The following is a 24,195-nucleotide window of genomic DNA, read 5'->3' as shown; positions in this document are numbered from 1 at the left end:
TGTGTTAAACCATTAGTCCTCATATATCAGGTATGTCCCTTTAATACACAGTCTTTACTATTGTGTATGTGTTAAGCCATTAGTCCTCATATATCAGGTATGTCCCTTTAATACACAGTCTTTACTATTGTGTATGTGTTAAGCCATTAGTCCTCATATATCAGGTATGTCCCTTTAATACACAGTCTTTACTATTGTGTATGTGTTAAGCCATTAGTCCTCATATATCAGGTATGTCCCTTTAATACACAGTCTTTACTATTGTGTATGTGTTAAACCATTAGTCCTCATATATCAGGTATGTCCCTTTAATACACAGTCTTTACTATTGTGTATGTGTTAAGCCATTAGTCCTCATATATCAGGTATGTCCCTTTAATACACAGTCTTTACTATTGTGTATGTGTTAAGCCATTAGTCCTCATATATCAGGTATGTCCCTTTAATACACAGTCTTTACTATTGTGTATGTGTTAAGCCATTAGTCCTCATATATCAGGTATGTCCCTTTAATACACAGTCTTTACTATTGTGTATGTGTTAAGCCATTAGTCCTCATATATCAGGTATGTCCCTTTAATACACAGTCTTTACTATTGTGTATGTGTTAAGCCATTAGTCCTCATATATCAGGTATGTCCCTTTAATACACTCAAATGACACTTTTGTGTGTTGTATATCTAGTGTCCTCAGAAATCACTTTAGTCCTTATAATAACGTTTTGTGTCATAGGTGGGGCTTGTGTATCAAATTATAAATTGTCCTCATAATTGTGTATATTTTCAGGTTGTTACATTATAGATTGTGTTTTGTGTAAACAAACTTTAAAGTGAAATCTGTGTTGTATGGGTCAAAATAGATTTTTTGATCTTCACCACATCTCTGTACAGCAAGTGGAAAGGGGTGTCCCCCTAATACACCAACACACCTGTTTGGGCTGCAGTGTCCTGGTAATTCACAAAAACCAGTATGTGTGTTTGTGTGTGTGTGTGTGTGTGTGTGTGTGTGTGTGTGTGTGTGTTCTCAGGGCGTCTGCAGGAGGACTGCTGGCTGATGAAGCATGTGCTTCTGGTTCATCTGTACGTCAGGGACATGCAGAACTTCAGCCTCATCAACTCAGTGTATCAGAGCTTCTTCACACTCAATCCGCCCGCCAGGTACACTTTCACTCTAAGCCTTTATGTATAATGCATTATAAAGCTATTTTAATGCATTAATGATGCTCCTTATAATGCATTGAATGAATAATTGTAACCGCAGTTATTGGTTACGGAAACCTTTAGAAAGTACAATGCATTAAAACAACCAATGATGCAACAATAAATCTGTTCATATTATAATGGGTTTAACTTTTGTTACAGTATTAAAATATTTAATGCATTACAATGTGCATTATGAATACCTTTATAATTCATGATGAATAAAGGTTTCAAATAGTGTTAGTGAATCTTAGTTGTTGTTTTTTTTTACTCACAATTTATTCCTGGTGATATATTCTAGTGCTTGGAATAACTAGAAAAATGTATATTCATTATACAAATAAAAATACCCATAGATTTACATACATTTATTATTTTTCATGACTTTACCAGGTCTAGAAATCACACTTTCTCATATATTCAGGTTTCCAAGACCGTGTGAATCCTGAATGAATTAAAATGAAAAATTAATTATTTAAAAAAAAAAAAAAGTATATATATAAAATTGACGAGAGAATATACAATTTATACCTGCTAATATGTTTTAGAGCTGAGAATAACTAGAAATATGGGTATTGGTTATAAAAATGACAATGGAATTATAACATTTGATCTTAAAAAATATATAAAAAATTGTCAAAAACTTCAACACCCACAATGCACTTGATTTCGGCGGCTCTTGTGTCGATCAGACTGTCTCTGGGCGGGAATATTCAATTGCAGATGTAATCTGTAGTTTTAAAAGCTCTCGAGCTGTTCACAGACAAAACACTTCATTTTGCGTCATCCAGCGGATTTTACTGACAAATAAACGGTGATATATCATGGAGAAAGAGCACACACTGTATTTACACTACCAACAGAACTATACAAAGCGGGTTGAAAGTCTCCTCCTTTACCGGTGTTATATGGAGGAATTTTCTTGTTATTAATCACTTTTTTACTGCCAGTGTTTGAACAGCTTGTAACGAAACGAGCCCTTCCCAGTAGAGGTGCGACGGATCGCCGTTTATCCGTACGGATCGGCTCCCCACGGATCGGCATGCGTGTGATTCGCGGATTAACTGCTGTTTAACCATCATAGAGTGAAAGTTTATCATTTGGACGTGTTTTGTCTTGGCAATTTACAAACTATTTTAAACGTGGAAGAAGAGGCGAAAATTGGGACTCGCGAGTTATCTGTGCGCGCACACACACACACACACACACACACACACACACACACACACACACACACACACACACACACACACACACCCGAAGCGCGTGCACACACACACACCCGAAGCGCGTGCACACACACACACACACACCCGAAGCGCGTGCACACACACACACACACACACACACACACCTGAAGCGCGTGCACACACACACACACACACACACACACACACACACACACACACACCTGAAGCGCGTGCACACACACACACACACACCTGAAGCGCGTGCACACACACACACACCTGAAGCGCGTGCACACACACACACACACACCTGAAGCGCGTGCACACACACACACACACACACCTGAAGCGCGTGCACACACACACACACACCTGAAGCGCGTGCACACACACACACACACCTGAAGCACGTGCACACACACACACACACACACCTGAAGCGCGTGCACACACACACACACACACACACACCTGAAGCGCGTGCACACACACACACACACACACCTGAAGCGCGTGCACACACACACACACACACCTGAAGCGCGTGCACACACACACACACACACACACACACACCTGAAGCGCGTGCACACGCACACACACACACCTGAAGCGCGTGCACACACACACACACACCTGAAGCGCGTGCACACACACACACACCTGAAGCGCGTGCACACACACACACACACACACACCTGAAGCGCGTGCACACACACACACACACACACACCTGAAGCGCGTGCACACACACACACACACACACACCTGAAGCGCGTGCACACACACACACACACACACACCGGAAGCGCGTGCACACACACACAGAGAGAGAGAGAGAGAGAGAGAGACAGAATGATGCCCGTCTCGGCGAGTGTTCTCTCGGTTCTGTCGTCAGTGAACAGTTGAGAAAGAAACCGGATGTTTGTCAGTATATTCAGTCTTAAAGTGACACCAGACTAATGTTCCTGCTGTCGTCTGTGTCATTAATGTTAATAAAACAACAAAATACAGCTTTAACAAAGATTAAACTATATTTAATTTCTACAGTGAACAAATAGTGTTATTTTACATTTAGGCCTAATTATTAATTTCTGTACTTGAACACTGTTAGAGTTTAACTTTGTTATTTAGTCTTCATCTCTGCCTGTAAGTTGTGTATTTGTTCTTATTTTATTACTGACTGTTCACTTGTTTTTAATAATGTTTGAACATTATCAGTTGCAAAAATGGATCTAGTCCTTCACATAAAAATCAGGCTTTCATAGACAACATAGGAAGTCTGGGAAGGTCTCGTTTGTTACGTTTGGTTACACGCTGTTCAGTGTGTGTTGTCTCGTCAGGGTGTGTGTCCAGGCGTCTCTCCCGCTCGGTCAGCATCTTCAGATGGACGTTCTGCTTCACGATTGGACGACGGCGAGCGAGAACGACAGCTTTCCTCAGAGACACACACTTCACGTCCAGAGCCGGTCTCACTGGGCCCCGGCCAGCATCGGGCCCTACAGCCAGGCCGCGCAGGTACCAGCACTTTCATTCGACTCGTAAACTTACATTTACGGTAATAAACTGGCAGCTGTGGTTTCCAGAAATTTACCGTAAGAAATACTATAGCAACATTTTAGGTTTTACAGAGTTAAATTTACAGTAAAAAAAAGTATTTCATTATTTAATATAATGTTAATTTTCCGATCTATTGAAATACTATTATCTGTTTTGTACCATTGTAATGCACTGATATCCACCAATCACAGCTGTGATGAGAGTCACATGATCAATCAAAGCTCATCGCAAACAGCTTTTCCACAAGAAAGTTAATAGTAATATATAGAAGCTTCATTCACACACAGTGTCATTCACACACACACACACACACACACACACACACACACACACACACACACACACACACACACCAAACACCATAATGGTAACTCACATGAAATTTAAAAAAATGCAATAAACATTAATTGAACAACATTAAATGTAACATAAAGCCCTAATGTACACCATTCATTAGAAAAAAACTAAGAAAAACTATGAAGAAACAGTTATTTCAACAAAATTACATAAAATGTGAAGAGTCACGCAGGGAATTGTGGGAATGTCAATTTACGTTTTTTCACTGTATATTATACAATAACTTATTCTTTTTCACTTCCAAAAACTTGACGTGTGAATTTAACTGTATTTGACTGTAAAATTACATTAAATGTAGGGTTAGATCTGTCACAGTTATTCACCGTATAGCCTACAGTACACACACTTTCTGTTCACCAATTAACAGTTTTTCACCGTAGCATATTTACCGTTAAAATCATGATAATGTTTTACAGTGCAGGAACTGAGTTCTAGGAACGAGCCTCCAAGGTGGTTCTCCGAGAACGTACTCGGTTACTAACGTAACCTCGGTTCTCTCTAGAGAGGAAACGAGTACTGCGTAAATCTTACGCTAGGGGAAAATCTCTTTTCCACGAGATACTGAAGCCAAAAAATTATCCTTAATTTTGAAATAATGTAAAACGCGTTGCGGCAGCATGCAGACACAGGCGAGACGGCTTGTGCGCCTATTGGCTGCCCTGCGGCAACTGCAGCAGCCTATCGATAAGGCCCACTCGTGACGTCAGCTCCAATGGGGGCGCTTCGCGCCCAATACGTCACGTCCCGCCAGAATGGGCGTGGTCTAGGGCTATAAACATAGCTTCGAGAGGCTAGCTCACTGGTTTTTCATCGCCGAAGCGAACCAGAGCGTGTGCAGGCACGGCAAGATACGCAGTACTCGTTTCCTCTCTAGAGAGAACCGAGGTTACGTTAGTAACCGAGTACGTTCTCTTACGAGAGGTACTCTCGTACTGCGTAAATCTTACGCTAGGGGAAACAGTGTAAAACGCCGTGCATGCTAAGATCCAGCACCAAAGTCCCAAGGGCAAGTGCCCGGGCTCATATAGTACATGATCATAAGGGACTCACAGAGAGCCCAGGAAAGAGTGGCTAGAATAGCATCATTCCTGTAATAATATAACATCTTATAAGGAGCAGTTATACTGATGATGTGTCGTACAGTCAGGGCGACCCCCGGCCTGGACTGACGAATATAGTGGGTCTTACACACTGCCCATAGAGCTGCGCGATCCAACAGCGAGCATTTGCTCAAGCAGTTTCAGTATTCTGGCCCGAACACATCAGGGCAGACAGTACCGATTTTAGACCGAAAGCAGCTTAGCCTGCAAGGCGGGAACCTCTAGGTTATAAAACCTTATAAATGCAGACGGGGAGGCCCAGCCTGTCGCCATACAGATATCTTGCAAGGCAATCCCACTAGACCAAGCCCACGACGAGGCCACGCCTCTCGTGGAGTGTGCTCTGACTCCAAATGGGCACTGTAAGCCCTTAGAGGTATAAGCCAGCGCTATAGCATCAACTATCCAACTGGATAGGCTCTGTTTCGACACGGCAAGTCCCTTAGAACGTCCGTAGAGTGAAAACAAAGATCTGCTCTGTCTGTCTGAAAACAGACGTGCGAGACACATAAGCTCTTAATGCTCTGACTGGGCAAAGGAAGCTTGCGTCTCCTTCCTCGTCAGAGACCGGTAAGGCTGACAGGGAATGACCTGCGCCCTAAACGGTGTGTTGAGGGATTTTGGAACATAACCGTGCTTAGGTTTGAGTATAACTCTTGAGTCATTAGGCCCAAACTCCATACACGTCGCGCTTACTGAGAGCGCGTGTAAGTCCCCTGTGCGCTTCACTGAAGCGAGAGCCAGAAGAAACACTGTCTTGAAAGACAGGTGTTTAAGACCAATCGTCTGTAAAGGCTCGAATGGGTTACCTTTCATGGCTTCCAGCACTGTAGAAAGGTTCCATACAGGGACTGAGGGAGGTCTGGGAGGATTCAGTCTCTTAGCTCCTCTAAGGAAGACGATGACTAAATCGTTCCTTCCTACTGACTGACCCAGCGTTGTTTTTGAGAACGCTGCTATGGCCGCCACATACACTTTGAGCGTGGAAGGGGTCCTGCCCTTGTCCAACAGCTCTTGTAGGAAGGAGAGAACCTCCGTCACCCCACAGTCTAGGGGCGACACGCCACGAGCTGTGCACCAGCTGGAGAACACTGACCATTTCGAGGAATAGAGACGTCGCATAGACGGAGCTCTAGCCTGCGTGATCGTGTTTAACACTCCGCTTGGGGGCGGTCAGCGGGTACCCGTTGATGGCCCAAACATGAAGGGACCACAGCTCTGGGCGCGGATGCCAAAACGAGCCCTTGGCCTGAGAGAGGAGGTCCCTCCTCACTGGCACTGGCCATGGGGCAGTGCTTGCTAGCTGCATCAGAACTGGGAACCAGGGTTGGTTTTTCCAGAACGGCGCTACGAGTAGCACTGAGCATCCTTCTCTGATCCGTTCTATCACCTGAGGCAGGAGAAAGACGGGAGGAAAGGCATAGAGCGGGCGGCGGGGCCATACGTGAGCCAGCGCGTCCCTGCTCTTGGAGAAAAATTGGAGAAAAATTCCAGACAGTGAGCGTTTTCTTGAGACGCGAACAGGTCTACTTCCGCTCTGCCGAATTTCTTCCACAGCAGCTGGACTGTCTGTGGGTGTAGAGGCCATTCGCCTGTCGTAACATTGTTTCTGGACAGTCTGTCCGGTCCTACGTTCAGGAGCCCTGGCACATGCGCTGCTCTCGGCGAGAGCAGGTTGCGCTGAGCCCACACCAGGAGGCGTTCTGTCAGCCTGTGCAGGTTTCGGGACCTGAGGCCGCCCTGGCGATTTATGTAGGACACCACTGACATGTTGTCCGAGCGGACCAGGACGTGGTGTCCTCGTATTTAGGGACAAAAACGCGTCAGTGCGTTGTCTACTGCCAACATTTCGAGGCAGTTTATGTGTAGAAGCTTCTCCCGTTCTGACCATTGGCCGAAGAACGGTCTGCCCTTGAGCAGTGCTCCCCATCCCAAGGTGGAGGCGTCCGTAGACACTACCTTCACACTCGAGGAAGTCCCCAGGCTAACACCTGATTGGTACAAGTCGTTTGCTTTCCCAGGTTTCAGAGCTGCGATGCATTTCTGATTGACCTTGAGACGAAGCAGACCGGAAGCCCACGCTCGGCGCGGTACTCGCGCTTTCAGCCAGAACTGTAGCGGGCGCATGCGAAGCAAGCCCAACTGAAGTACTGATGATGCTGAGGCCATGAGACCTAGCATCCTCTGAAATTTCTTGAGCGGGACAGATGCGCCGCAGCGGAAAGAGCTCGCTGCGCGCTGAATGTCTAGTACGCGCTCTGGTGACAGTCGCGCTATCATAGACAGCGAGTCCAGTTCTGTGCCCAGAAAAGATATTATCTGTCTGGGAGACAGAGAACTCTTCGCCCAATTGACCCAGATTCTCGAGGTGATCGAGCAAAATGGTCCTGTGCTCTATGAGCACCGAGTGAGATTGAGCTAGAATCAGCCAATCGTCCAAGTAGTTCAATACTCGCATGCCCTGTAGTCTGAGGGGTGCGAGCGGCTAGAGACAAGCCGAACGGTAGGACTGAGCACTGATATGCCTGGCCCTCGAAGGCGAATCTCAAACGTCGCCTGTGACGTGACGCTATTTGTATTTGAAATATGCGTCTTTCAGATCTATTGACACAAACCAATCTCCTCGGCGAATGTGCGTGAGGGTTTTTCTGGTCGTGAGCATTCCGAACTGTTGCTTCGCAAGCACTCTGTTCAGTTGCCTTAGATCTAGTATGGGTCTGAGACCCCCGTCTTTTTTCAGTACCAGGAAGTATCTGCTGTATAGCCCTCCTTCACTCTGAGCTTGAGATAAAGGCTCTATGGCCCCTTTGCTCAACAGTTTCAAAATTTCGGCTCGAAGTAGGTGGTGCTACTTCTATTTTTACCGTAGCTTCGACGCGCGTCACATAGCGGCGAGGGCGTCGGCGAAACTGTAGCGAATAGCCTCTTTCTATAATGTCTAGCACCCACTTCAAAACCCCCGGGTAGCCTTGCCCATGCATCTGCACGAATGGCTAGGGGCTGAATGCGGAGCGCGCTCTGGTCGCTCAGCGACAGAGGGGCTTCGGTGTGCTGTAACATAAGCGTCGCGCTTCGAGGCAGGGGGCGCGCTGATAACAGCGGGCAGATTGCCCGCGCTCGACTCCTTTGCGGTGGTCAACCGAGAGGGGAGGGCTGGGCGAGTCCCGTAGGACCTGTCATGTCTATGTGTGAATGTGGGCGCGGGATAGCGGGCACATTTACAACACTGAGAGCATTGTCCGCCTGAGCAGAGCGAATGCACGTTGGTTTTGTTTTTACAGAAACCTTGAGATATGCGGAACGTAGTGTTTGTGGGCACTGGGCAGTGGGCACATTTACCACGTTTAATGCGCAATCGACCTGGGTCGATTTCATGTGCGCGAGCCCTGTGTGACGGGCTGTGTTTGTGTGTAGGAATTTTCGTCTACATTCGTAACACCATCGGCCGTGGCCGGGACACCAGAAAATACACTCTTATGGGATTTATCTGGGTAGCCGTAAAAGCGGCGTTTGTGTGCAGGCAAGCGGGCTGTTTTCGCCGACTTGTTTACTGCAGAATACACTGGAACAGTCGCATTTACTGGAACTGAACGAGCGAGAAGTTGCCATAGAAACAGAAAGCGTCAACATGCTGGCGTTTGTTTGCAGGCGTGCGTGTATTACAGCAGGCTTGTTCACTGCAATATTGACATTTCCAGTCGTCTGAACTTCAGAGGCGGAAACCATAGAAACAGAGTTTGGGTGCAGGCGAACGGGTTGTACCACGCGCTCGTTGGCTGCAAAATACACATCTGCAGTCGCCTTTTCAGGGAACTGCCAGAGCGAGAATTGACGGCAAAAAATGTGTTTTGCCGGTAGACCCGGGATTCGATCGCGGGTCTCTCGCGTGAAAATCTGACGATCTACCACTGGACCACAGAGGAAGACACATAGACATTCAGTAGCGCGAGTATTATCAAAGAGCGTCAACATGCTGGCGTTTGTTTGCAGGCGTGCGTGCAAAACAACAGGCTCGCTCACTGCAATATTGACATTTCCAGTCACCTGAACTTAAGAGGGGAATGAGAAATGTGTCAGGAGTGGAGGTCGGCCCGGCCGCAGCGGGGCTAAAACACCCTTTTCTCCTTTCGCCAGTGACGCACGGGAACCATAGAAACGGTGTTTGGGTGCAGGCGAGCGGGTTGCACAGCGCGCTCGTTGGCTGCAAAATGCACATCTGCAGTCGCCTTTCAGGGAACTGACAGAGCGAAGCATTGGCGGCATAATATATCTGCCGTTAGACCGGGATTCGAACCCCGATCTCTCGTGCGAAAAACCTAAGATTCCGCCACTGAGCCACAGGGGGGGAACACAAAGGTGTATAGATGCATGAGCATATAAGAGAGCGTCAACATGTTTTCTTCGGCGTTTGCTTGCAAGCGTGCGTGTTACAACAGGCTCGTTTGCTGCAATATTGATATTTCCAGTCGCCTAATCAGGGAACTGAGTTGTCTTTTCGCCGGTGAGTGACGCGTGAATGGGGCGCAAGGGCAGGATAGCTTTCTTGTAACGTAAAGAAAAGCTAACCCCGATCGTCCGCTTCCAGCCTCCCTTGTGAACGGCGCAGTTTGCGCGGCTCGAACAGAGGGAGAGAGAAAGCTAGCCCCGTGACCGTCCGCTCCTGACATCCCCTGTGAACGGCGCGGTTTGCGCGGCTCGAACAGAGGGAGAGCAGGTATCATCCCCCAAGCAGGCAAGGCAAGCGGGCGCACCGGCGAGCTTTGCGGGTTGGGGGGGGCGGAGGAGCAGTCTCGGAGAAGGATGCCAGGTGAGTCCTCAGAGTCACCAGGCAGTAACTGGCTCGCAGTGAGGGCGGTCGCCGTCAGCGAGCGCGAGCGCGAGCGCGAGCGCGAGAGCTGCGTGATCCTCAGGAAAGGGGCGTCTTGAAAAAGACGCCCGGCTCTTTTAGTGCAATGAGAGTGTGTGTCGCGGCGGCGAGCACACACACATATACAAAACACAGTAGCAGAGAAAGGATATAACGCCGGATAGCGCAGCAGGAAGGCAACTGAAGGCGGCGCGGCCAGCGGCTTCAGAGTGTCGACTCGTCCCGCTGAAAGGCTTTTTCAGACGGCGCGGCTTCTCTCCGGATCCAGCGATGCGAGAGCTTCGCTGAAGAGATGAAAAATCAGTGAGCTAGCCTCTCGAAGCTATGTTTATAGCCCTAGACCACGCCCATTCTGGCGGGACGTGACGTATTGGGCGCGAAGCGCCCCCATTGGAGCTGACGTCACGAGTGGGCCTTATCGATAGGCTGCTGCAGTTGCCGCAGGGCAGCCAATAGGCGCACAAGCCGTCTCGCCTGTGTCTGCATGCTGCCGCAACGCGTTTTACATTATTTCAAAATTAAGGATAATTTTTTGGCTTCAGTATCTCGTGGAAAAGAGATTTTCCCCTAGCGTAAGATTTACGCAGTACGAGAGTACCTCTCGTAAGAGAACTGATGGTTCCCTTAGGAAAGTTTCCTGGTTGCGTTCGAGCGCCAGTAGGAACTCTGAAGTGACGTGAGACTCGCTTGTTGTTGGGACTTTTATTTTGACGGCGCTGAGAACGACTGAGCTCACATTCTCCATGTTCATTAGTGTACGATCTGTCTAACACTCCTGTAATACATTAGTAGATAGAACTGTTAGAAAGTAGACAGTGATGTGATTAGCGTATGCCGTGTGGTTGTTGTTTCTCTTGGTTTCCTCGAAGCTGCGTTGGGTTTTCTCCTCATCTATCCCTGTTTTACCTGTTCGTAGAGTTAGTTTCTGGAGTAAATATTTAGGCTATAATCTGTGTGTTTACACTGCTTTTTTTTAAATGGCGGGTGCTGGTGTTTCATGCGTTTGGCCAATCAGCGAACACTAACGCCACTGAGTTTACATGCAACCAATAATCCATTAGTCATGTGACTGACGGCTCAATCGCACTGAAAGCTTCATGTAAACGCCTTAATCGATCCGATTAGTCTTGATCCGACTGAAATTTCGATGGGATTGAAAGGAGTGTTTATTCCTTTTCTAATCGATCCAGAGAACATGTGAACACTTGATCAGATTGAAAACCGAAACTGAAGGCACTGCGCATGTGCGATGACGTAGCAATAGTGTAATGACGTAGCAATAGTGTAATGACGTAGCAATAGCGTAATGACGTAGCAATAGCGTAATGACGTAGCAATAGCGTTATGACGTAGCAATAGCGTAATGACGTAGCAATAGCGTAATGACGTAGCAATAGCGTTATGACGTAGCAATAGCGTAATGACGTAGCAATAGTGTAATGACGTAGCAATAGTGTAATGACGTAGCAATAGCGTAATGACGTAGCAATAGCGTAATGACGTAGCAATAGCGTAATGACGTAGCAATAGCGTTATGACGTAGCAATAGCGTAATGACGTAGCAATAGCGTTATGACGTAGCAATAGCGTAATGACGTAGCAATAGCGTAATGACGTAGCAATAGCGTTATGACGTAGCAATAGCGTAATGACGTAGCAATAGCGTAATGACGTAGCAATAGCGTAATGACGTAGCAATAGCGTAATGACGTAGCAATAGCGTTATGACGTAGCAATAGCGTAATGACGTAGCAATAGCGTAATGACGTAGCAATAGCGTAATGACGTAGCAATAGCGTTATGACGTAGCAATAGCGTAATGACGTAGCAATAGCGTTATGACGTAGCAATAGCGTTATGACGTAGCAATAGCGTAATGACGTAGCAATAGCGTTATGACGTAGCAATAGCGTTATGACGTAGCAATAGCGTTATGACGTAGCAATAGCGTAATGACGTAGCAATAGCGTTATGACGTAGCAATAGCGTTATGACGTAGCAATAGCGTTATGACGTAGCAATAGCGTTATGACGTAGCAATAGCGTAATGACGTAGCAATAGCGTTATGACGTAGCAATAGCGTTATGACGTAGCAATAGCGTTATGACGTAGCAATAGCGTTATGACGTAGCAATAGCGTTATGACGTAGCAATAGCGTTATGACGTAGCAATAGCGTAATGACGTAGCAATAGCGTTATGACGTAGCAATAGCGTTATGACGTAGCAATAGCGTTATGACGTAGCAATAGCGTAATGACGTAGCAATAGCGTTATGACGTAGCAATAGTGTAATGACGTAGCAATAGCGTAATGACGTGTGATGCGTGGAACGAGCTGTTCTCCTGATGAATAATGTGTTGTATAAACGAGTGTCTCGTCCTCCTATAATCCTCCTTTCCCTGTGTGTGTGAAGAGGAGCAGGACATCGGCCCACCAGTGCTGGCTTCAGACGCTCACACACACACACACACACGACTGGCCAGTTTTACTGTGTGATCAATATAAGCAGCGGCACAACGGCTTATACGCTCAATAAAGAGCCAGTGTAGGAGAATAGTGAGTATGCACAAACATCGGGAAACTCTGTATATTCGTGCATGTCATACAATCTATCGCTATTTGAAGCTTGTGACATATGAACGCGCACATCAACCCGATCACATGTCTAGCGTTCATGTAAACACTACGCTCAGATTCACCAGTCGGGATAAACTCAGTCCGACTGAAACAGAAGTTGTGCATGTAAGTCCGGGATCTTCCGGCAGTAGTTCCAGGGACTCTGGAGCGGTTCCTCCGGTGTGAAAGCCTCTTATGGAGGAAACAAAGGCTGACATGATTGAGGCGCGATCGCTCTATATGCTAATCTGTGTTGAATTAGCACACAGCGAGTGTAATATGCTAAACTCAACAGCTCAATCACGGGTAAACTCAGTTGCACAGCCCGTCACACACACACACACACACACACACACACACATGACAGCCAGCGCTCGCGTCACATGTGCTGAAGTGGAGCCTGTAGACTCGGCCCCACAGTGATATAATTAGCCCCACGCTGAGCCCGCACGCACGCTAACCCCCCGCCACGCGCTCCAATGAGGAATCCCCCTCGACCTTTCCCGCCAATAACCACTGATTCATTATTAGATTTAGTCTGGAGAAAAGGCTAGCGTGAGTGTTCAGAGGAGAACGGCGCACGAGTCCGAGAGACTGGGTTATGCTGCTGATACTGAGACACTTCTGTAGGGTTTAATTCACGGTTTACATTTTATATTTTTGCAATTGTTTTCTGTGTTTTGTCATTTTTATTAGTTTTTTTATTTTTATGTGTCTATATAGTTTTTATGAATTTTATTAAAATTGTAGTTACTTTAGTGTATCAAATTAAACTAAACAAAAATAAGAAATGATGCAATGTTGTAACTAGCTGAATTAAAATGAGTAAAAAGTAGAAAAATGACATTATTTTTTATTCTGAAGTTATATTATATATTATACATTTTATTTCATATTATATAGTTTTTTATATAATAATATCATTTTTTATTCATTTCATTTAAATTTAGGTTTTAGTTACTTTAGTGAATCAAGTTAAACTAAACCGAAAATGAGAAATGTTGCAACTAGCTGAATTAAAATTAGTTAATATTATGTTTTATTATATAATGTTTTTATATTATGCGTTTTATGTTTTTTTTAAAGGTTTTGGTTAATATTAACTCCGCTGTAAAGACACTTCAGAATTAAAAATAAGTAAAAAAAAAATTCATTTTTTAATTGTGAAGTGTCTTGTCAGACTCATATGCTGTTCTTAATTGAATTTAATTAACTTACATTTTGATAGCCAAAACAATTTTCCTGTCACAATTAATCCTGTTATTGAAAGTAAAAGGATTTTCTTGTAATATTTGTCCCACACTAGGTGCAGCTGGACGGCTAACCCAGGCGTTCAATGTTGATTTAACAATACATTTTTCTCTATTGCTAGAAAAGAACAATATCAAACAATTAATTGGTTTTAAACTGGGTTTCATCATAATATTGAGTTTTCCTGAACGTTGAGCATGTGTTGGAGTGAAACAATGACTCCAGGCGCTGTTTGTAAAGTGTGTGTGAGATGTGCAATCATCAGTGTGTGTGTTCATCATCAAAGCCCTGGTCTAATTGCAGAGAACAGGCTGATGTTGTCCCGATGCTGATCAGATGTGATGAGGCACGTTCGTTAACCTTTGTGTTGGTGTTCCTGTGTCTCCAGGCCCTCGCGCTCGCGTCCTTTAGATTAAATGAATTAGGTTTGTATTCTCCCGTTTCGCCCCTGATTAGCCTGCGCGCCGAGGTCACGATTAGCATAATAGTCCTGATATCCGTAATGAGGAACGCTGGACGTGTGGCAGACTCAGCTTCCGCTCTTCTCCCACATCTGATGATCCTGGGCCGGTATTTGGATGTTTATGCAAATTCAATTTGCTGTTTATCATTTATATTTATGTCCTGCAAAAGGATGCTGGATGTAATGAGGGATGATCGAATGATGTTTGACGTCGCATTAGTGGCTTTTACACCTTGCTAATATTGCGTGTCTTCCGGCAAATGGAGGGAAGAAACATTTTTCCAAGCGAATGAAAAAAAGAAAAAATCAATTTGGTCTCATAACAGACGATTAGGCTTTGCATGTTGGCAGATGGTTGGGCTGACCCTTCATTAACCAAAGTCGTGGTTAACAGCAGGAGTTGTAAATTGCGTGTCGACGCACACTTTGGTGATTTAATGTTTCCCGTTCAGGAAAATCCCTTCGGAAGAGCGACTGAAACTCCAGCGATCGTAACAGAAACACAAACACTGTTAAATCACGATCAGCACGCCACCCTGGGACATGTGGAGTAATCCCCTTTAACACGTAGTCCTGTTAGTCCCAGTTTCGGGAATACGCCCACTCCACCGGGAGGCTTGTTTCATTCCCGAGGAACCACGCGTGGCCCCGCAATTGGATTTGCATTGGGGAGAAATCTGGTTCTGCCGCCCACAATGAGTGCGTGTGCTGCGGGAACGTCTCCGTAATCTGCTTAAGGGTGTAACTCGATTAAAACAATGAGCTGGGATTCTCCCGAGACGCTCCGGGACTGTAATCCGCCTCCATTGAGGAATATTGACGGGACGCCTGCTTCTGACGCTCCGATAAGAGCCGTCAATGAACTCTTCGCTCTCAATAACAGGAAAATGCTTTTCTTACTCAGTGTTTTTGTCTTGTTTCCAGTCCAAATATCTAAAAATATTGAATCAAGAAGCATTTACTAGATGAGTCAAATTATCCAAATAAATAAAATTAAAACAAGCAAAATGATCTGCCAATGGGGTCAGAAGAATAATCTTAATTCAAATGGAAAACAAGATTATTATTTATAACCCCATTGGCAGATCATTTTCCTTGTTTTAAGCAAAAACTTGAACATTTTTATCGGGAAACAAGACAGAATTTCTTGTCATTTTACTCATATAGCAAATGCTTCTTGATGTAAGAATGTTTAGATGTATGGACTGCAAACAAGACAAAAATACTGAGTAAGAAAAGCATTTTTTGCATTAACACTGCACAAAATGCTCTTTCTGAAACAAGCGAGATGCTCTTAGATCTGGGCAAAGTGAACTCAAATCAAGCAAGTGAATCTGCAAAAGCACAGCTGACCTGGAAGAGTTCTGGAAAACAGTCACTAATAAATGCTATTGGATCTTAAAACTAGACAAACATGCTGAAAACTGCAGTTCTTACTGAAGAATTGAATAATAAATAAATAAAGTGAAAATTGCATTAAAACTAGAATATTTGATCTTAAATCCAGTCACTAGAAATACTGTTAGGTCTTAACACTAGACAAACATGCTGAAAACTGCAGTTCTTACTTCTTATAAGCACTAAATAATAAGTAATTTTAGTGCAGATGCAGAGACTGGATGGCGACACTAGAGGCCGGATGCTTTTACTAGACGATCTGATCCTACACTGAGGTTTGGGAGAGGTCAGGGGTCTGTGGTGTTTCCAGGGTCTCCACACACCCTTACACAGCTTTCAGTTCAGTTTTTAACTGGTGGATCAAGGAGAAGCTAAAGCTTCACAATTAGGATAGTAAGGTGTGTGTGTGTGTGTGTGTGTGTGTGTGTGTGTGTGTGTGTGTGTGTGTGTGTGTGTGTGTGTGTGTGTGTGTATATATTTATAATCATATATCAGTGTTTTCTGATGGTGAGTGTGTGAGTGTGTTTTATGAGTGTGTGTGTGTGTGTGTGTGTGTGTGTGTGTGTGTGTGTGTGTGTGTGTGTGTGTGTGTGTGTGTGTGTGTGTGTGTGTGTGTGTGTGTGTGTGTGTGTGTGTGTGTGTGTGTGTGTGTGTGTGTGTGTGTGTTTTCTGATGGTGAGTGTGTGGAAGCCTCTTCATTAGCAGGATCAGTTAATGAGGCTCTGGGCAGGAGGAGTGTGTGTTCAGATTAATTAGAACATTTAACTGTGTTTGTAGCGTGTGTAAATGAGGATCTGGTAGGAGGATCTCGTCAGCGCTCGCGGTGCGCTCTCCCGTCGCCATCATCTATTAAAGCCCGCTTTCATCTCACCTCGCCCTTGTCATATTTTATGGATTTTTTCATAAACACTGCCCATACTTCATAAATGTCTCAATTTTCTAGTCTATTAACATTAGTTGAGGAGCAGTTGATAGGAGAGCATGCGAGCGTGTAATAATGCATCAGTAATGCGCAGCGCTGCAGGCGAGAGCAGAAACACTGTAAAGATGCCATCAGCTTTAATAAACCATCACTTACAGCAGAACACACTCCTGAACTCCAACATCTCATCATCACTTACAGCAGAACACACTCCTGAACACCAACATCTCATCATCACTTACAGCAGAACACACTCCTGAACACCAACATCTCATCATAACTTACAGCAAAACACCTCTGAACACCAACATCTCACCATCACTTACAGCAGAACACACTCCTGAACACCAACATCTCATCATCACTTACAGCAGAACACACTCCTGAACACCAACATCTCATCATCACTTACAGCAGAACACACTCCTGAACACCAACATCTCACCATCACTTACAGCAGAACACACTCCTGAACACCAACATATCATCATCACTTACAGCAGAACACACTCCTGAACACCAACATATCATCATCACTTACAGCAGAACACACTCCTGAACACCAACATCTCACCATCACTTACAGCAGAACACACTCCTGAACACCAACATCTCATCATCACTTACAGCAGAACACACTCCTGAACACCAACATCTCACCATCACTTACAGCAGAACACACTCCTGAACACCAACATATCATCATCACTTACAGCAGAACACACTCCTGAACACCAACATATCATCATCACTTACAGCAGAACACACTCCTGAACACCAACATCTCACCATCACTTACAGCAGAACACACTCCTGAACTCCAACATCTCACCATCACTTACAGCAGAACACACTCCTGAACTCCAACATCTCACCATCACTTACAGCAGAACACACTCCTGAACACCAACATCTCATCATCACTTACTGCAGAACACACTCCTGAACACCAACATCTCATCATCACTTACAGCAGAACACACTCCTGAACACCAACATCTCATCATCACTTACTGCAGAACACACTCCTGAACACCAACATCTCATCATCACTTACAGCAGAACACACTCCTGAACACCAACATCTCACCATCACTTACAGCAGAACACACTCCTGAACACCAACATCTCATCATCACTTACAGCAGAACACACTCCTGAACACCAACATCTCATCATCACTTACAGCAGAACACACTCCTGAACACCAACATCTCATCATCACTTACAGCAGAACACACTCCTGAACACCAACATCTCACCATCACTTACAGCAGAACACACTCCTGAACACCAACATCTCATCATCACTTACAGCAGAACACACTCCTGAACACCAACATCTCATCGTCACTTACAGCAGAACACACTCCTGAACACCAACATCTCATCATCACTTACAGCAGAACACACTCCTGAACACCAACATCTCACCATCACTTACAGCAGAACACACTCCTGAACACCAACATCTCACCATCACTTACAGCAGAACACACTCCTGAACACCAACATCTCACCATCACTTACAGCAGAACACACTCCTGAACACCAACATCTCATCATCACTTACAGCAGAACACACTCCTGAACACCAACATCTCATCGTCACTTACAGCAGAACACACTCCTGAACACCAACATCTCATCGTCACTTACAGCAGAACACACTCCTGAACACCAACATCTCATCATCACTTACAGCAGAACACACTCCTGAACACCAACATCTCACCATCACTTACAGCAGAACACACTCCTGAACACCAACATCTCACCATCACTTACAGCAGAACACACTCCTGAACACCAACATCTCATCATCACTTACAGCAGAACACACTCCTGAACACCAACATCTCACCATCACTTACAGCAGAACACACTCCTGAACACCAACATCTCATCATCACTTACAGCAGAACACACTCCTGAACACCAACATCTCATCGTCACTTACAGCAGAACACACTCCTGAACACCAACATCTCATCATCACTTACAGCAGAACACACTCCTGAACACCAACATCTCACCATCACTTACAGCAGAACACACTCCTGAACACCAACATCTCATCATCACTTACAGCAGAACACACTCCTGAACACCAACATCTCATCATCACTTACAGCAGAACACACTCCTGAACACCAACATCTCACCATCACTTACAGCAGAACACACTCCTGAACACCAACATCTCACCATCACTTACAGCAGAACACACTCCTGAACACCAACATCTCACCATCACTTACAGCAGAACACACTCCTGAACACCAACATCTCATCATCACTTACAGCAGAACACACTCCTGAACTCCAACATCTCACCATCACTTACAGCAGAACACACTCCTGAACACCAACATCTCATCATCACTTACAGCAGAACACACTCCTGAACACCAACATCTCATCATCACTTACAGCAGAACACACTCCTGAACACCAACATCTCATCATCACTTACAGCAGAACACACTCCTGAACACCAACATCTCGCCATCACTTACAGCAGAACACACTCCTGAACACCAACATCTCATCATCACTTACAGCAGAACACACTCCTGAACTCCAACATCTCACCCTCACTTACAGCAGAACACACTCCTGAACACCAACATCTCATCATCACTTACAGCAGAACACACTCCTGAACACCAACATCTCACCATCACTTACAGCAGAACACACTCCTGAACTCCAACATCTCATCGTCACTTACAGCAGAACACACTCCTGAACACCAACATCTCATCATCACTTACAGCAGAACACACTCCTGAACACCAACATCTCATCATCACTTACAGCAGAACACACTCCTGAACACCAACATCTCATCATCACTTACAGCAGAACACACTCCTGAACACCAACATCTCATCATGACTTACAGCAGAACACACTCCTGAACACCAACATCTCACCATCACTTACAGCAGAACACACTCCTGAACACCAACATCTCATCATCACTTACAGCAGAACACACTCCTGAACACCAACATCTCATCATCACTTACAGCAGAACACACTCCTGAACACCAACATCTCACCATCACTTACAGCAGAACACACTCCTGAACTCCAACATCTCATCGTCACTTACAGCAGAACACACTCCTGAACACCAACATCTCATCATCACTTACAGCAGAACACACTCCTGAACACCAACATCTCATCATCACTTACAGCAGAACACACTCCTGAACTCCAACATCTCATCATCACTTACAGCAGAACACACTCCTGAACACCAACATCTCATCGTCACTTACAGCAGAACACACTCCTGAACTCCAACATCTCATCTTCACTTACAGCAGAACACACTCCTGAACTCCAACATCTCATCGTCACTTACAGCAGAACACACTCCTGAACACCAACATATCATCATCACTTACAGCAGATCACACTCCTGAACACCAACATCTCATCGTCACTTACAGCAGAACACACTCCTGAACTCCAACATCTCATCGTCACTTACAGCAGAACACACTCCTGAACACCAACATCTCATCATCACTTACAGCAGAACACACTCCTGAACACCAACATCTCATCATCACTTACAGCAGAACACACTCCTGAACTCCAACATCTCATCGTCACTTACAGCAGAACACACTCCTGAACACCAACATCTCATCATCACTTACAGCAGAACACACTCCTGAACACCAACATCTCATCATCACTTACAGCAGAACACACTCCTGAACACCAACATCTCATCATCACTTACAGCAGAACACACTCCTGAACTCCAACATCTCATCATCACTTACAGCAGAACACACTCCTGAACTCCAACATCTCATCATCACTTACAGCAGAACACACTCCTGAACTCCAACATCTCATCATCACTTACAGCAGAACACACTCCTGAACACCAACATCTCATCATCACTTACAGCAGAACACACTCCTGAACACCAACATCTCACCATCACTTACAGCAGAACACACTCCTGAACACCAACATCTCACCATCACTTACAGCAGAACACACTCCTGAACACCAACATCTCATCATCACTTACAGCAGAACACACTCCTGAACACCAACATCTCATCATCACTTACAGCAGAACACACTCCTGAACACCAACATCTCACCATCACTTACAGCAGAACACACTCCTGAACACCAACATCTCACCATCACTTACAGCAGAACACACTCCTGAACACCAACATCTCATCATCACTTACAGCAGAACACACTCCTGAACACCAACATCTCACCATCACTTACAGCAGAACACACTCCTGAACACCAACATCTCACCATCACTTACAGCAGAACACACTCCTGAACACCAACATCTCATCATCACTTACAGCAGAACACACTCCTGAACTCCAACATCTCATCATCACTTACAGCAGAACACACTCCTGAACACCAACATCTCACCATCACTTACAGCAGAACACACTCCTGAACACCAACATCTCACCATCACTTACAGCAGAACACACTCCTGAACACCAACATCTCATCATCACTTACAGCAGAACACACTCCTGAACTCCAACATCTCACCCTCACTTACAGCAGAACACACTCCTGAACACCAACATCTCATCATCACTTACAGCAGAACACACTCCTGAACACCAACATCTCATCATCACTTACAGCAGAACACACTCCTGAACTCCAACATCTCACCCTCACTTACAGCAGAACACACTCCTGAACACCAACATCTCACCATCACTTACAGCAGAACACACTCCTGAACTCCAACATCTCACCATCACTTACAGCAGAACACACTCCTGAACACCAACATCTCATCATCACTTACAGCAGAACACACTCCTGAACACCAACATCTCATCATCACTTACAGCAGAACACACTCCTGAACACCAACATCTCATCATCACTTACAGCAGAACACACTCCTGAACTCCAACATCTCATCATCACTTACAGCAGAACACACTCCTGAACACCAACATCTCACCATCACTTACAGCAGAACACACTCCTGAACACCAACATCTCACCATCACTTACAGCAGAACACACTCCTGAACACCAACATCTCATCATCACTTACAGCAGAACACACTCCTGAACACCAACATCTCATCATCACTTACAGCAGAACACACTCCTGAACACCAACATCTCACCATCACTTACAGCAGAACACACTCCTGAACACCAACATCTCACCATCACTTACAGCAGAACACACTCCTGAACACCAACATCTCATCATCACTTACAGCAGAACACACTCCTGAACACCAACATCTCACCATCACTTACAGCAGAACACACTCCTGAACACCAACATCTCACCATCACTTACAGCAGAACACACTCCTGAACACCAACATCTCATCATCACTTACAGCAGAACACACTCCTGAACTCCAACATCTCATCATCACTTACAGCAGAACACACTCCTGAACACCAACATCTCACCATCACTTACAGCAGAACACACTCCTGAACACCAACATCTCACCATCACTTACAGCAGAACACACTCCTGAACACCAACATCTCATCATCACTTACAGCAGAACACACTCCTGAACTCCAACATCTCACCCTCACTTACAGCAGAACACACTCCTGAACACCAACATCTCATCATCACTTACAGCAGAACACACTCCTGAACTCCAACATCTCACCCTCACTTACAGCAGAACACACTCCTGAACACCAACATCTCACCATCACTTACAGCAGAACACACTCCTGAACTCCAACATCTCACCATCACTTACAGCAGAACACACTCCTGAACACCAACATCTCATCATCACTTACAGCAGAACACACTCCTGAACACCAACATCTCATCATCACTTACAGCAGAACACACTCCTGAACTCCAACATCTCATCATCACTTACAGCAGAACACACTCCTGAACACCAACATCTCACCTTCACTTACAGCAGAACACACTCCTGAACTCCAACATCTCATCTTTTAATATAATAAAGCGAGCAAGAAGGTGTTTGGCCACACACTGAGGTCAGTGCGCACGACAGAAGTCTGTCACAACATAGTGCAAAAAGTGCAAAGTGAATTTAGTAATATCTTTTAATGTAATTTCATTATTTAATATTATGTATCTGTATTATTATTCTTTATTAGTATTCTTAATCAGTTGTATTATCTTCTGAAGTTTAAAATGCATGAGCTAGACTGTAGATTGCATGAACCCGTGTGTGTGTGTGATGATCGTAGCTGAGAGAGAGATGAACACAGGAGTGTGTGTGAGGATTGTAGCTGAGACAGAGATGAACACAGGAGTGTGTGTGTGCAGTGCAACATGTTCCACTGATCAACTGTACGGTTCATATTCCTCACAGGGAAAGGAGTGTTCTCCACTGATGCACAGATGTAGCACAGATGTATACACTGCTAATCTTCACCGTCACAGATCAGCTCTACACACTCCACATCTGCACAAACTCTCATCTAACCCATTCTCAACCAATCAACGATATTCTTATTATTGTCAAATGGAAACTAAATGAACAAATGCATCTGAAACCAAAGATCATTTCCAAATAGTGCTGTGAAACTATTAATCATGATTAATCGCATCCTAAATAAAAGTTTGTTTACATAATATATATGTGTGTGTGTACTGTGTATAATTAATTTGTATGTACATATGTGTATATACACACACATATATATATATATATATAGTATATACATGCAAATATTTCTTAAAAATAACATGCATGTTTGTGTATTTATATATACAAAATAATTATACACATATAAATACACACATGCATGTATATATTTTAAGACAAATTAGTTATTTATATATAAAATATTTATTTTTATATATTAAATAAATTATATCTAAATATATATACATGCAAATATTTCTCAATTATTTACGTGTGTGTGTGTGTATTTATATATGCAAATTAATTATACACAGTACACACACACACACACACACACACACATATTATGTAAACACAAACTTTTATTTTTGATGTGATTAATCGTGATTAAATGTTTCACAGCACTATTCCCAACGCCAGAAGGTGAATGCTAGTCGAATACTGTAAATCAACGCTTCACAAGAATCACATTATATTTAATCATTTGTTATATTGAAGAATGTTGTTTAACATTGATTACATGCACTAATACAGCACTAGCGAGTAAAAACAGCAGTATTTATTTAGCAATTGCACATAATTTGAGCTGAATTGAGTGTCTTCTGATTAATG

At 44.4% G+C, this 24,195-nt stretch overlaps 2 protein-coding genes across 2 annotated transcripts in view; one reads left to right on the top strand and one right to left on the bottom strand.

The window, feature by feature from the left end:
* Positions 1 to 24,195, bottom strand: part of LOC309478992 (uncharacterized protein) — a gene marked incomplete at its 5' end in the record, with an annotated part of 132,100 nt that overhangs the window by 46,918 nt on the left and 60,987 nt on the right. The window lies entirely within an intron of this gene.
* dph6 (diphthamine biosynthesis 6) overlaps positions 1 to 24,195 on the top strand; it is a 131,066-nt gene that overhangs the window by 65,848 nt on the left and 41,023 nt on the right. Inside the window, exons 11-12 of the mRNA XM_082143454.1 lie at positions 1,028 to 1,157; positions 3,733 to 3,907. Coding sequence (XP_081999580.1) covers positions 1,028 to 1,157; positions 3,733 to 3,907 — 305 coding nt within the window. The remainder of the gene's footprint in view (positions 1 to 1,027; positions 1,158 to 3,732; positions 3,908 to 24,195) is intronic.

The sequence above is a fragment of the Leuciscus leuciscus genome (genome assembly GCF_965113295.1).
Source record: "Leuciscus leuciscus genome assembly, chromosome: 17".
Taxonomy (NCBI): domain Eukaryota; kingdom Metazoa; phylum Chordata; class Actinopteri; order Cypriniformes; family Leuciscidae; genus Leuciscus; species Leuciscus leuciscus.
This window is presented reverse-complemented; position numbering and strand designations above follow the sequence as displayed.